The following is a 14,283-nucleotide window of genomic DNA, read 5'->3' on the forward strand; positions in this document are numbered from 1 at the left end:
ACGGCAAGTTTCCACAATCGCTCAGGAATGGGAACGACAACTTTGGAATCCAACTATTACCCGCCGCAGGGGAAACCCAAGAAAAAAGCGCCCCCTTCACATGGATGTTGAAAGTACATGGTATAAGACAGTCAGGGACGCCCAAATGAGCCATCCTAAGAAGTGATGGAAAACGGCGCCACATTGGGATCCAAGGCCTGCCACACAAACGGCATCCCCTGTGACAAGCCATTTTGGTCGAATGTACGTGCAGCAACCTGTTCGCTGAATGCCTGCATGCTGTTGTAAAAAGTTGTGGCCGCCGCTTGAGTTGCGCTATTCATGCGACTGAGTGTCGCAGGATCATCAAACATGTGCATCAGAGTGCGGTTCGTGCCCACGAAAAAGGGGCGTACGAAAATGGCAGCCACGCTGAATTGCGCTTCAACCTTGTCAAGCGGTGGAAGGAACTCCACCACGTTCGTAAACCCTTTGGAAGACGGTGGTGGCTGATAGAGCGATGGGGGATGAAAGGGTAACGTAGAACTGGCGGACAGCAACTCGTTCGTGTTAACTGTGTGGTGAGAGGTAGACGCAAGATGGGCCTAAAGAGAGCTTCGTCAGTAGAAGTTTCCAGCATGGCGGTATTGTCAATTAGCGTTTTGTGCTCACCATATGTGTTAACGCATCGATCAGGGCGCTTCGCGTCGTGATCGAAGGAAAGTCAATCGCCTCAGCGGGGCCTTGTGACTCTTTTACCCATGCTTGCATTTCATTATCGGCCGTGATGTCTGAGTCTGAGGAGTAGTATGAGTTCACAAAGGATGTCATAAAGGCATGGATAGCGTTATATATAGTTGAAGCATCTTCGTAGAAAGGGAAATTTTTCAAGGCCGGGCCGAAGTTGGAATTGATCAGCCCGCGGGACTCAAGCTCGGCCTCAAAATAGTTGGCCTGAAAGCGACCACTACCACCGTTCGCATAGAGGTTGGTGGTGTAGTCTTGCGCCGAAGTACCTGTATAAGCGAAGACCTGGTCGACAGCTGCACCAGGAAGGAACAGAAGAGTTTCCGCCAGCGGTTGTATAGCGTAGACCTCGTACATGATGCGGTTCAGCAAAGCAAGAACGGGATGGTTATCGCTGAGAGTTCGGATGGCGGCTAGGTATGTGATTTGGACAACCTCATGGGTGCTCGCAAGATGTTTCCACTGCGCAAACCAGAAGTCATTGACATTGTACATGATCTTTGCGAGGAGCCAGTCGGAGGGATCGTCATTTGGTGTGTAGATCAGACTGGACCCTACGTTTGTACGGATAGCGAGGGGTAAGAAATCTCCGGATGTCTGGTCAATGTAGAAGAAAGCGTCGCAAGCGGCAGAGAACCGATCAGTTGGAGTCAGATCTTTCTGATCTCGATAATCGGCATAGAAGAGCCGTCCGTCTTCAAACAATTGTTGTAGCGTCATACCTGTGAGGTTCGTCGCAGTATCATCGTCGACACTGAACTGTAACGTATCCGAGGAAGGGTTGAGCCTTCTCACCTGGTAGGGGCTGAAGGAGAGGCGCTCCATTGAGAACAGTAGGTCTTGGGTGTAATTGGTCTCCATTCCTGGAACCGGGCCAGATGGGAGAGTTGCCTTCCAGTGGCCGTCATATAGTAGAGTGTAGTCGTCCAGAGTCTGCAGGCCATTGTACTCGGGAGCCGAAACCGTACTGTCGGTGGTATCGACAGCAATGGCCGCAAGGACTGGGGCCTCATCGAGCTGAATCTCTGCTTGATCGGCCAAAACTCTTGCCAGACCTAAGGCGCCGGTGGGAAAGAAAGGCCCGCCAGCAACCGGAGGACCATATAAATAGCCAAGTTGTTTTGTCGCGATATCAGCTCCTCTTGTCAAGTCGAGCAGGTCATCCTGGGGTAACGAATAAGGTGGAAGGAGTGAACGGCTCTTTAAAGTCGGTGGCCGGGGTACCGCAAGAGAAGTAACTTCGTATGTGTACAGCGCGGCCAGCGCGAGCAAGATTGAAACGAGTGACGGGTGATTCATGGCGAGACACCAAGTCTTTCAGCGCGCGGGCAATAGTCCCTTGCGAAGCGATCAATAGGCGCTGCCACTACTCTCAAGACTCCTCCCATTCTGCGAAGAAGCGCGGACTCTTATACAGGAGACTGAGGTTCCGTGGTTCCCTAATCTGCATCCTGCTTCCGGGGACATCCACAAGCACTGTAACGACACTGACATTGACTAGCAATCAGAAGGGGGGATGTGACACAATTCCCCATGAACCGAAATTGCACTTCGGTGGCACTCATAGTCGAGTTAGCGGGCGGGGCTGGATCGACGCCTATACGCCCGATCAGGCAATGAGGCTGAGGATGACAGCCAAAGATCTTCACAGTTAAACGGCTAGGGACGAGAAAAGCGGATCGCCAGCACAAGTTGGGGTTTCCACCGATTGCCCCATTTGCCTATGGATTCTTCATCTCTTCAGGCGCCGGCCTGGCACGGTGGACGCCAAGGACAATTCAACATACCTAGGTAGTAGACGGGGCATTGCTTTCTTTTGCTTTTATCGCACCCTCCGTTCCCTCAAACGGACCCTATGACTTTGAGATGGGACTATTTCATCGAAGAAGTGGTCGCAGTCTGTGACCAACAGGTGTACGAGTACAGCATAGCCTCGTCAACTGACCCCCATGACCCATGCTGTAACAGTGGAGAATTTACCCCGATCAGGTGAAGACGCGGAATAGGCACCGCATTGGGAAGTGGAAGATGCCGAGGTGGATTTGTGGAGGCATCGGATTGCGAAAAAGCAAGCGCAGTTCTTTTGAAGAAGCAACAACGTATATCAGTTAGCCTGGCGTTCTCCCTCGTCGAAATCGCATTGTAACTGACTTCCGACGATAGCACATGTCAAACTCTGTTGCTACAGCTGGGACTTTGACCGAGGCTAGTCCTCTCCATCTGGCATTTCAACCACTCGTCCATCCTTTACGTACACTTCCTCCCATCCCACGGTCCACCGGGCGCTGTTCCAATCAAACAGAATTCTTGCGTCGGCGTCAACGTGCGAGCTATAGTACGGGTCCTGACGAAACTTGTAGAAAGATTCAATGTCGGCCATGATGAAGTCGGCTGCTCCGTCAAAGCCCAACTCTTTGACCTTGTCCAAACCAGGGCACTTGGCTTCCGCTTCTGGTAGGAGAGCTGATGGTGTATGGTACTGGCGCCGCTCTTTCGTTAGCAACGGCTGGCAGCGTGCATCCCTCGCAGTGTCATTTTGAGGTACCGACCTGTCGATATTTCGCGATGCCATATTTGACGAGTAAGTCTTCTGCAAGCTGTCTGTGTGTGGTTGACCAATGTTTGTGAAACTCGTCCTCACTCAGCTCTGGTACTCGATTGACAAAGATCGTTATGCGGTAGAATCGGTGTTTAGTGGCCATGGTCATGAGGTTCAGAGAAAGGTGTCAGTGCAGTTGCTGGAGCTCTGAAGGGGTTGACACCTGAACAAGCAGAGACCACGTAAACCCAGCTCGATGCTTTCAAGTCTGACAGCTTGTCATGAGAAGGAGATCTCTTGGTTGGTTCCAACGTTTCCTTCTCCTCTATCGTTTTCATACCTTGATACGCGACGAAGGTGCTCGGTGGAGTTTCGGCTGCTCGGTGAGATTTCGCACTGTTGATCTCTCGTATACACTTTGTCGGGGTAAACGGGGTCGCTCACCGCGGCCTGGGGATATCCGGGGACGAAAGTCTGGGGCGACCATTTGGACCCGCTTTGAGCATTGACGACGTTCGAGCTGCTCCAGTATCTTTTTGATCAATCTATAAACATGATCTCGTTCGTGTTGGCTTCCAAGCCACCTACGTGCTCTTCAAGTTCTCTGGCAATGAAACGATCATGTCCGGTCTCAGCGAGAAGGTCGCCATCGTCACTGGCGGTGTCGTAAGTTATCAATGGACGCAATTTGCTTTTACAAAGTTGCCACAATAAAGGCACTGATATGATATCTGTTTAGTCTGGTATTGGTGCAGAGTTGACTCGAAAATTGATCCGCGAAGGATGGAGAGTCGCGGCCCTTGACATTGCCTCTCAGGGCCACCTTGCTCAAAACCTGCTCGATGAACTCGGGGAGAACTTTATGTTCTGTCAATGCGATATCAGCCACTACAACGAGCAGGCGAGCGCATTTTCAGCAGTGTTTCGGAAATGTGGTCGAATTGATGCTCTGTGTGCGAATGCCGGCATCATCGACAGGAGCTCGATTTATATTCTCAAGTGGCGAGGCAAGACCGAGTAAAGCTAAATTGTCCGTTCTCTGTCGCCTTGGGCCTTAGCTGACTTGTCTACACAAGAATACCCCCGGAGCCAGACCTCTCATGTACGGACGTCTGCATGAAGGCGACAATTTACGGCGTGCAACTTGCCATACACTTTATTCGACAGAATCCGACCCCGGGAGGTAGCATCGTTGCAACGTCCAGTATGGTGGCAGTCCACCCAGTGGCATCGTTTCCTGAGTATTCTGGAGCCAAAGCTGGAGTAAGCCTGAGGTGCAGAGTGATAAGTTCGATCTCTCTTGCTGAAACTTCCAACAGATCAATGGGTTCGTGCGGGCCTGTGCTCCATACTTGCAGTTCGTGAGTGAAGATATTGGTGGTGCAAGCTTTCGAGTAACAAGTACTAACCTCTAAGCAGAAAGAAAACATTACTATCAACACTGTCTGTCCCGGTGTGGTGCCAACTCAATTCATCAGCCAACATATGCGGGATACCTTTGGTGAAGACTCGTAGGTCATTCCTTCTTCGAGACGCATGTCTCACCTGACAAGTTTATTCTTCTAACGGGCTCTGCTAGTTTGACACCGGCCTCGACCATTGTTGGCGCGTATTGGAAATGCTTGAACGACCGATCTCTGAATGGGGAGTTTATCGAATGTTCTCGCGACCAGCATTTCATCTTGAAAAGGCCCGAGTATGCGGATGGAGAGGTATCCAAGCGAACCACCACCGTCTACGATCCGTATTTTGTGACAATCCACGGCGAGCCTTCTGGACTTCCAGATATTGTGAGAAAACGGGCTTAGGTCTCTCACATTGTAGACGATATAGTCAGGCAGTCGATAGTCTACTCGGGATTGTTGAGTCGCAATAGGAACATCGTGGCCTCCCAAAACTTCTCGGAAGTCTTGACACTGCTTGTCCTCAGCCAAATAACACGGCTAGTCCAACCTCTCCGGCCCATTTTCGACTGTCCTTAGACCAAATATGTTTAGCCATTCGATCTATCCCGATTGTAGTGCTTGTTTCCTGGCTAGTTAGGCTTTCTTAAGGACGTTTCTTGAAGCCCGAATAAACTTCCGGTACAATCAATCGGTCAACCTCGTTGTATTCCACCGTCTCTTGAGCTGTGAGAGATTGTCCTCGGTCCGACCTCTCCCCTCGCCGTTTCCTTTTGTCGAGGTATCGAGCTCTAATTGACCTAATCCCAGGGTACCTAAGAACTAGGTCAACCGCGAAATAGGCCGAAAGCCGGCAAATATATGTTTCACCGTGCAACGGAGGAATATGTTTATTCCATTTTCAGAGGCCGAGTAACAGCAATACCCCTTTTTGAATTCCTGATAAAAGGTAAGGAACAGACACAAGGTGCCTGCCTTCTCGTAGACGGAACTTCTTCTCATACTTAGTTCAGATCGATCAAACCGTTCTGGGGTTTTAAAAATACCTGCGCCGTTGCCCGAGTTTGCCTTATAATAGACTTTTTCAAGACCCCCAATATGGCTGGCTCAAAAGATCCTTCTCATGAAGAAAAGCAGGTCGGCTATTGCGAAGATATAGCAGAAAAGTCGCACGCAACAGCCATCAAGAACACCATCTCATCACGACCGAAGAAGCCACTCAAGAAGGTGAAGGCATACTTCTCACCATCAACACCAAAGATGGGGCGGACGCGGCAGGCTTGAAACTGGCACCCGATGGTCGCGTAAGTCAGCCCCATGCTGGAAGGGTTTGTTTTTCTGCCATTTAAAATCACTGAAATGGTAACACAGACTGTTCTTATTCCGCAACCGAGTGACGACCCGAATGATCCGCTCAACTGGCCATGGTGGAAGAAGCACGCTGTGCTCCTCACAACGTCAATCCTGGCAGGTAATGGAGACTTTAGCCTTTGCCTTGGCTTCCCAGCGATTCTGCCCCAGGCGGTTCATTGGAACAAGTCGTACAACTCGATGAACTTTACCACGAATCTGGCCGTGATTATGGTGTAAGTTTCTGTCTCCAGAAACTCCCTGTTCCCCACTTCCACATTTGATATCTGACGAGATTCCAGGGGAGTTGGCGGCGTGCTCGCAATCCCTCCGAGCTACTTCTGGGGCCGCGCTCCCGTCGTGTTCTGGAGCGTGCTCGCAAGCCTTCTGTTCACCCTCGGCATCTGCCTGACGGACAGTTTCGAGACCTTTTACGCGCTGAGGGCGTTACAAGGGGCCAGTCTGACCGTCTGCCAGACCACGACGCTGTGCTACATCAAGGACATGTTCTTCCTGCACGAACACGCCCGCAAGATCGGCATCTGGCTCTTCTTCTTCTACGTCACGCCCTACGTGGGCCCCATGCTGGGCTACTTTATGATCTCCGGCCTGGACTCGCAGTGGCGCCCACTGTACTGGCTCGCGTTCGCGTCGACGTGCCTTGATCTGGTGCTGGTGCTGCTATTCCTGGACGAGACTTGGTACCGGAGAGGTTTGTCCATTGATGAGCAGCCACCGCGGAGAAGCAGGTGGCAGAGAGTGGTCGGGATTTGGCAGATCCGACACCATAGGGCGTACTTTATGGGTGTCGTCCCAGCCTTTCGCAGGCTCTGGGCGGTTTTGATCAAGCCGCTGATGCTACCGATCCTGGTCTACTTGTGAGTGTGGCATACTATGTCCAACAAAACCTTACTGATGGGAGCGATTTGCCTCTTAGCTGCTTATATTTCATGTAGGCCACTGGGGTGAACATCACGGCGGCTGTCCTCCTGGGAACACCCCAAGATGCTGGTGGCTACGGGTTCAGTCCCGAGGCCTCTGGGTTCATCTACTTGTATGTTGTTGCCGGTCCTGGCAGGTTTTACTCTCAATGACTGCTGACATCTCTCTGGTACAGTGCCCCTGCCATAGGCGTCACATTGGGCGAGGCTCTGGGCCACTGGCTGAACGACTGGAACGCGGCAAGGTACACTGGACGGCACGACGGCCTGTTCAAGGCCGAAGCACGGCTACCCGTCACGTACCTAGGGACTGTCATCATGGTACCCGGCCTGGTGCTTCTGGGACAGTCGTTCGAGCACCTCCTCCACTGGTTGGGCGTCGCCTTCGGCTGGGGCATCTACATCTTCGGCGCCATGCTGTCGAGCGTGGCCATCACCGCTTACGCGCTTGAGTGCTACCCGCAGGCCTCCGGCGAGGTGTCGGCATTCATCAACTTCATGCGCGTCATGGGCGGGTTCGCAGTGGGCTACTTTCAGCAGCCGTGGGGCTTAAGCGTCGGCTATGGCGCGAGTTTCGGCACACAGGCCGCCGTCATTGTCGCGGCTGGGGTTATTCTCACCTTCATCCACGTATACGGTGAGAAGCTCCGGATTAAAGGCGGTCCGCTCAGATTCCCTGGCTCGACCTGAAAAGAAAGAGAGAGGGTGAGAGCAGCAACGATGAGCACTTGGTGCCTGCTTGGTCGAGAGGAAGAAAGAACTTCACGTCCGGATATTTGCTGCCCGAAACAGGGAGAGAGATTTGGCGTATAGTGGGTGGAAGCATCCGTAAGGCGATTGAAGAGTGAGAAACGCCCAAAACGGTGAGTGAGAAAGCAACAAAGGGGGGAAATAGACTTCGTCAACCAAAGATCAATGCCAATGCAGTTGGGAACCTCCCAAACGGTGCTTAATCTCTGACCTTGATAACTTCCTCGAGGGGCTTTTTGTGGCGAATGCGTGAATCCTATCCAGGTATGCATTGAGTGATTTTCGTTGGGTGTTTTGACTGAAAATCAAGAAACATTGAATGGTCCAAGTCTACATCTCATTTTCACAATCAGGTTTGCAAGTCAAAGTCTTCTCTTTTGCTGCAAGCCCGGTGCTTTTATTCCATCACGGGTGAAAAGTTTGCAAATCAATTCAAGATTCAAATGAGACCATTGGAAGCGTTCGTATATAGACTCCGTAATTTGAAAGTGTATTTAATGTCACCGACCATGTCTTGTGATAGGCATTGCGACAAAAGGCTATAAGACCACCCTTAAATGGGCTTCAATTGCTTCAAAATCTTGGGCTGTGGTAGGTCGACCAGAGCTCCCATTCTGATATTCCTGAGTGGCACAGTGTTTGTCGAACGCTTCCCTGCCACTGTATCGTTCAAAGACGAAGAAGTGGTTGGGTTCATCGTGATCCCTCGAGATGACATATTCCAAGGTCCCAGGCTCCGACTCGACCATTCGAATCAAGATGCGGATTAAGCGTTCGAGTTCATCGGCGTGACCTTCCTTCGCGTACACCTGTAGGAACGTTAGGAACGGCTGGTCCGGTGAAGGCCTCGACACTCACGTCTGCATAAACAACGAATTCATCTTCGGGGATGGGTGGCAAGTTCATGGTTGGAGCCGTGTCGAGGACAGGTGTTCGTGGCATTTCTCGGATACTCTGTAGGTGGTGGCCTTTCTGGTGAAGCAGAGCTGTTATAAGATAGCAGAGTGACAAATATCACATTTCCTTCGATACTTTTAACCAGTAACGGAGAAAATGAGGGCATTGATCAAGTTTTAAAGGGGCTCAATCAATTATTTAGAACTTGAGGGTGGGTTCCGTACAGAACTCGTATTTTGCCGTGCTCTTCCCCGGCTTTCAACCCCAGCACTCCATTGAGTTCGGGGTATCTTCGCAGCTCGAAGTATTCGAGCCGGGGTTCCATGGAGTCGGTGCAATCTCGTCACCGCGGCAGAGATCGAGTCCGTCCAAGAGTTCATTGATTTTTTCCCGAGGACCTTAGTCATGTTTCTGTCTGGGAACAGAAGCACACCAGAAGACTGAAGAGATGAGGAGGTGAGGAGGTGAGTATTATCCAAGGCTCCATCCTCCACAAGTTTTATTTGTCGAGCGCCAGGAATGAGCCCCGGGATTCAGGAGTGATCCCCATCTACTCGGTAGATTGCTGGCGAAGGGATTAAAAGATTGAAAAGATATATATGTCTCGGTTCCTGAACGAAAGACTGGTGCAATTGAAGTCTCGATATCAAGCTGGAAGACCACGAGACAGGAATGACGATGACGGTGGCTCCTGCGACGTCATTTGAAAAGCTTGGCGCCATAGCAACGACGAGCAGAAACAACATGGGCTGCTACCCTTCGGGATCACAGTGAATACTGTTGCAAGGAACAACCTTTATGATGAGCTGCTAACACTGATAGAGATGTTCGGATGATGGTCCCCATGTGAGTATCTGTCTTAGGGAGCCTACCCGACCAATCCCAAATGAAGTGGTAGGATGGATCAGAAGCAAACACCAGACGCCATACAGACACCGTCTTTGCCTCTACCACTCGTGATCCCACGGGAAGGTCCGAGCACTTTCCACGCCCAAGCACGCCCCATTCGGCCCCATTGAACCCCTGTTGATATTTTCGCATCGCCACATCAAAGACAAACATCAAGGGAGTATGAGATCACAGTCACCACAAATTGTCCCTAGCCATGACGTCAAAGATTCAGGCACAAAGCACACGACAGTTTTTCAAGGGCCTCATCCCCCTCCGTGACCTGCTCATTCTTACATTTCAGATTCATTGACACTTTTCAACGTGAAAGACTCTCTACGAAGAAATTGAATCAAGTCCGAATACCACAAGAAACCGCAGACACAATGGCCGCAAGAAACGCCGACTCGATGACCAACGCCCAAGGCGAATTCATGCCTCACAAGCCTCGCGATGAACCCATTGAGACCAAGGGTGTAAGTTATTTTTCCCCATATGTCCCGAGCAGCGACACCATCCCGTGATCTCAACCCGTCCCTGACTGACTCTTCTCTCCAGCACCAAGTAGGCCAAAAGGTCTCGCCGGCAGACCACGCGCCCGAATTCTCCGCCAAAACACTACCACCGGGCACGGCGCCCGCAAACGCAACATACCAACCGAACCCAACGAGCGAAGTACCGGGACAAGCCTTCAACGACAACGTCGACCGCTCGCACGGCAAGGAAGGCGTGCGCACCGACCCGCTCAGCACGCTTCCCGGCGCAACCTCCGCCGACGTGCACACCGGGCTCGGCCACCCGGGACAAGGCCAGACGTCGACGGAGATCCGCCACGAGGGACACCACACGCGCAAAAAGCACACCTCTGGCCCAGAGGGCGCTGGCGCATCGGGCGGCTCGGGCCTGCAAGACCCCACGGACGTGAACACTGAGTTCCGCAGGCTGCAGCAGGAAGGGGATCACCCTAGAGGACCTCTCGCGGGACACAACGTGAGAAAAGAGGGCGCCGAGGCAAAGGAGCCCGTGAGTGCAGAGTTCCTCGCCGCCGAGGGCGCAAAGCCTGGAGAGTACGCAAAGTACTCAAAGTCCAAGGGTGCCACCACGGGTGTACCTGACAGGGGAGCCGGGAACGCTCGCGAGTAAAAGAAAGACGGGTGATTGATAGGGTGCATGGTGTTCCCCTTCGTCCACTAGATTTTCTCAAGAGAATGAGGGCCACATATCTGAATCATACAGCTGGCGGACAGGAAGCTGTCGACAGCTCAATTGTGGAAACATGTACCAACAGCCTCGCCCTACATCGGGCTGCAAAGCTAGAGAGATGGAACATCCTCAGTAGAGCAGTGACCTGCATCATGCCATAAGGGCAGGGCAAAAAAGCATTGGCCCGGCATAGTCTACGCATTAAATAGAGCAAAACTCAATGGGAGGATTTGGGCTCTTGACTTTCATCCATCCACAAGACCTGCAAGATCTATAGTTGTGGACTACTGCGTGCGCTCGAGGTGAACTGATACAGAAAGCATGCCGTAGCACCGTGTGTCCAATAGTCTTACAGACAAGCTCGAGGCCCATCGACCTGATCTATGCGCAACAGGCGTTCCAATACCAAGATTCAAGCCCATGGCAGCCTTGATATTTTGCCCAGAGAGATCGTGACTATTCAATAACCGGCCTCTCGTCCACACCTTCCCTTCCTTCGGTGACCCTGACGACTCCATTCGCCGTCCCATTTGCCTGCACCTTCTCATCCACGCCGTTTTCCACGACTTTCCCTGAAACCACCTGAACCCCACCCATCTCCTTTGTTCTATCCTCATAGCTATCCACCTCGACCCCTTGGATCAAAGCTTGACTCACTCCCTCCAATCCCGCCACGAACACACAAAGCAAACTCCCAATCACGAAGTGACTGATGGTCGTGCCAATGTCTAGCCAACTCCCTTCGTCCTTGACCATCCAGAAAAAGTTGAGTGTCATCACGTCGCTGATACTCATAACCGTCATGAACAGCGCCGAGCTTTGCAACCCGAGTCGGCGATTGAGGATGCCCAGTGCCGCCGAGATGATGGCAAACGGGACCATCAACTTGAACAGCAGAAGGGCACCCTGGGAGAAGGGATCAAAGATCGGGATGAGGCGGTACACGGCATCCAAACTGAAGCTGGAAACGGAGCCAATGTTGCCGGTCGAGAAGAAGGCGGACTGTAGAAAGAAGAGGAAGAAAAGGGCACGGCGCAGATCCGTGAGTGCGAGGGTGCGGAAGGTCTGTTCGGGATGGAGATTCTCGGATTTCTGCGATTTCGACGTTATGGTGATGCCATTTGGGGGGGCCACTGAGTCGTGCGAAGCTCCTCGTGACTGGAAGGGTTCATGACGCTGGATGGCGTGCTCAAGACGGACCCATGTAAGCAGCGTGAAACAAAAGGCAAAGTAGAAGAGGCCCTCATATGAGATCGTAAGAAGCACAAACGATGGCGAAAACGTCAAGAAGATAATAACCAGCCGATGAAGGTAATGTGTGTTTGGTGCTATTCGGTGCACGAATGGAAGGATGAGAGAGGCGATAAGAACAAGCCAACCAGTGACTTGATTTCCGAGTGGTAGTCCTTTCTTTGCTTGAAGTGAAGCGACACTTGAGCGCGTAACGATGATTGTCAGCCCAATGATGCCGACCTGAAGGCCCATGAGGACTCGAGAAATCACGTTGGGCTCTGTCTCTTGCGTCCGCGATCTTGACTGCGTGGTGATGTCGTGTTCAAAAGCAAGATAGAGGACACCGGCTCCGAACATAAGGAGACCTCCTGCGGTGATCATACTGGAACTCTCAATCTTGACCACCGGGAGCGTTGTAAAGGTGCTTAGAACTAGGCAGCCCGCTGCCCATGCCAACACAATTAATTTATTTTTCTTGATGAAATCCACGCCATAGGTAGCTGGAAAGACCGATGCGAGGAGGTAACACACTGTGAAGATAATGCGATGAAAGTATGATTGCACCTGCGTAAGTCAGCAGTCAGATCGTTGTGGAATAGGTTCCTGCCACCTACCAAAGCTTCAATGACGAACAAATACAGCAACACTTGTACAAGAAGTGAGACAGATCGAGAAAAGCTCTGGACGTGACCGAAAAGAACGCTGAGCCCGGAAAAGAGAGCCTTTCTCCTGACGAACACTTCCTCCCAGAAAAAGACCGGGAACAAAGCGTAGGCGTAATAGGTTATGGGCGATCGCTCCACAACGAAGAATGAATACAACACAACCAGGAGAGACGAGAACACGATGGTTGTTCCCATCGTCCTCTCATCTTGCACTGCGCCATGCAGGACATGGAGGTCAATGACGGTCGTGATTGCGTAGGTAATCCAGCCAAGATATCCGGCGGTGATCAGTGCTCGAAGGAAAAGCCAGTCGTAAGTTTGTAAGTACCGCAACCCCTGTAGGGCATGGTCAAAGAGCTCCGAGGACAGCTGAATGGCTGACTCGTGGTGGTTGCTGCCGATTGCAGCCTCGATAGCAGCAATTCGACCAGCCACAGACGCGTTTGTTTGTGAAAAAGGGGGATATGGTTGGAAGTTCAGCGACGTTGCCTTCTTTTGTTCCTCCTTGACTCTGTACATCTCGAGGACTTGTTTGGTGTTCACAAGCAACGCATTAGCTTTCTCCTGCGTCGATGTAGCAAGATAGGACAGCGGAAGCTTGCCGACAGAATTGACGGGAAACTCCAGGCCCGCAAGATACGCCATCAGCGCGGCAACATCGGCTTGGTCAACATCATGGCGTTGAACATGATCAAGGCCCCAGTCGGAGGAGAAACCGTCCTCATGGCCGGGAGCTTGGGCGACCGGAAAAAGCTGGGGTCGGGCTACACCAGCCCCCCAAACGATCAAGGGCGTTCTCGTATTGTCGGGATGGCCGTCCCCGTGACTTCCCCAGTCGCTCATTCCATGATCCGCTGTGAAGACGTAGGATGTTTGCCCGTCGGCATAAAACTCCTCGATCAGATTCGTGATGGCCTCGACGCCTTGGTCAACAATCTTGATGTTGTGTAGATACTCCTTGGAATATGGGCGGTAAGAATGACCCGTCGTATCCAAACCAAGCAGATGCAAGAAAAAAACAACTTTGTCCTCTCGAAGCATCGCATCAAGTGTGGCATTTGTGCTGGCAGATTTGAAAAGATCTTTAACCTTATCGAAGACCCATACGTCCAGTGCAGTAGCGTCCTGTGAGAAGTCCTCGAATTCTGCACCATATTGATCGGCATCGACTCGCCCTGGTACTGCGCCCTCTTTAAACATAGGAAGAATATCTGGACTTCCCCAACTCCATGTGTGCCGACTTCGATTGAAGACACTGTCGAAATCAACGGGATTCAACTTCCACCCAGTTGTCACCGCAGAAACATCTTCGTAGAGACCCGCGATGAGCGCAACGTGTCCAGGCCGTGACTCTGTCGGGACCCTTGTATGAGAGACTCCGAAGGTACCGTGCTGGAGTACTCGAGATCGCAGGAAGGGAGCGAGAGGCCGCGGAGTAGAGTCGGCGTTGTCTGGGTCAGAAGGAGAAGGGTCTGGAAAGGATTGAAAGGCCTTGTCAGCGCGCAGACCGTCGCCTACAAATAGAACCAGTCGTTTCGAGGGGGCATGGTCTTGCTGAACGGCAATTGGTCTCATGCCATGGACGATCGGACTAACAAAGTAGATGTCGAAGATGGAGTAGATGTAGACCAGATGGAAGACCACGGCGAGAGCCAGAAAGCCTCCGCGCCCGATTCTGGCCATGTTTG

At 51.9% G+C, this 14,283-nt stretch overlaps 8 protein-coding genes across 8 annotated transcripts; 4 read left to right on the forward strand and 4 right to left on the reverse strand.

Moving 5' to 3' along the window:
* Window positions 1–155: 155 nt before the first annotated feature.
* Window positions 156–2,025, reverse strand: Z520_03297 (uncharacterized protein; the record flags this gene model as incomplete). The annotated part of the gene is made up of 2 exons (XM_016773810.1): window positions 156–584; window positions 652–2,025. 2 exons carry the CDS (start codon window positions 2,023–2,025, stop codon window positions 156–158), a joined length of 1,803 nt encoding a protein of 600 aa, XP_016634756.1.
* Window positions 2,026–2,932: 907 nt separating this feature from the next.
* Z520_03298 (uncharacterized protein) lies at window positions 2,933–3,428 on the reverse strand (the record flags this gene model as incomplete). The annotated part of the gene is made up of 2 exons (XM_016773811.1): window positions 2,933–3,205; window positions 3,276–3,428. 2 exons carry the CDS (start codon window positions 3,426–3,428, stop codon window positions 2,933–2,935), a joined length of 426 nt encoding a protein of 141 aa, XP_016634757.1.
* A 458-nt stretch (window positions 3,429–3,886) lies between these two features.
* Z520_03299 (uncharacterized protein) lies at window positions 3,887–5,073 on the forward strand (the record flags this gene model as incomplete). The annotated part of the gene is made up of 5 exons (XM_016773812.1): window positions 3,887–3,931; window positions 4,005–4,282; window positions 4,342–4,553; window positions 4,668–4,776; window positions 4,845–5,073. The coding sequence occupies 5 exons, from the start codon at window positions 3,887–3,889 to the stop codon at window positions 5,071–5,073; spliced, it is 873 nt and encodes a 290-aa protein (XP_016634758.1).
* A 693-nt stretch (window positions 5,074–5,766) lies between these two features.
* Z520_03300 (uncharacterized protein) lies at window positions 5,767–5,952 on the forward strand (the record flags this gene model as incomplete). The annotated part of the gene is made up of 1 exon (XM_016773813.1): window positions 5,767–5,952. The coding sequence occupies one exon, from the start codon at window positions 5,767–5,769 to the stop codon at window positions 5,950–5,952; it is 186 nt and encodes a 61-aa protein (XP_016634759.1).
* A 75-nt stretch (window positions 5,953–6,027) lies between these two features.
* Z520_03301 (uncharacterized protein) lies at window positions 6,028–7,649 on the forward strand (the record flags this gene model as incomplete). The annotated part of the gene is made up of 4 exons (XM_016773814.1): window positions 6,028–6,254; window positions 6,321–6,888; window positions 6,975–7,072; window positions 7,136–7,649. The coding sequence occupies 4 exons, from the start codon at window positions 6,028–6,030 to the stop codon at window positions 7,647–7,649; spliced, it is 1,407 nt and encodes a 468-aa protein (XP_016634760.1).
* A 599-nt stretch (window positions 7,650–8,248) lies between these two features.
* Z520_03302 (uncharacterized protein) lies at window positions 8,249–8,615 on the reverse strand (the record flags this gene model as incomplete). The annotated part of the gene is made up of 2 exons (XM_016773815.1): window positions 8,249–8,518; window positions 8,568–8,615. 2 exons carry the CDS (start codon window positions 8,613–8,615, stop codon window positions 8,249–8,251), a joined length of 318 nt encoding a protein of 105 aa, XP_016634761.1.
* Window positions 8,616–9,880: 1,265 nt separating this feature from the next.
* Window positions 9,881–10,637, forward strand: Z520_03303 (uncharacterized protein; the record flags this gene model as incomplete). Its single annotated transcript, XM_016773816.1, has 2 exons — window positions 9,881–9,970; window positions 10,053–10,637. The coding sequence occupies 2 exons, from the start codon at window positions 9,881–9,883 to the stop codon at window positions 10,635–10,637; spliced, it is 675 nt and encodes a 224-aa protein (XP_016634762.1).
* A 516-nt stretch (window positions 10,638–11,153) lies between these two features.
* Window positions 11,154–14,278, reverse strand: Z520_03304 (uncharacterized protein; the record flags this gene model as incomplete). Its single annotated transcript, XM_016773817.1, has 2 exons — window positions 11,154–12,494; window positions 12,545–14,278. 2 exons carry the CDS (start codon window positions 14,276–14,278, stop codon window positions 11,154–11,156), a joined length of 3,075 nt encoding a protein of 1,024 aa, XP_016634763.1.
* Window positions 14,279–14,283: the final 5 nt, after the last annotated feature.

This window comes from Fonsecaea multimorphosa, assembly GCF_000836435.1.
Source record: "Fonsecaea multimorphosa CBS 102226 unplaced genomic scaffold supercont1.5, whole genome shotgun sequence".
NCBI lineage: Eukaryota > Fungi > Ascomycota > Eurotiomycetes > Chaetothyriales > Herpotrichiellaceae > Fonsecaea > Fonsecaea multimorphosa.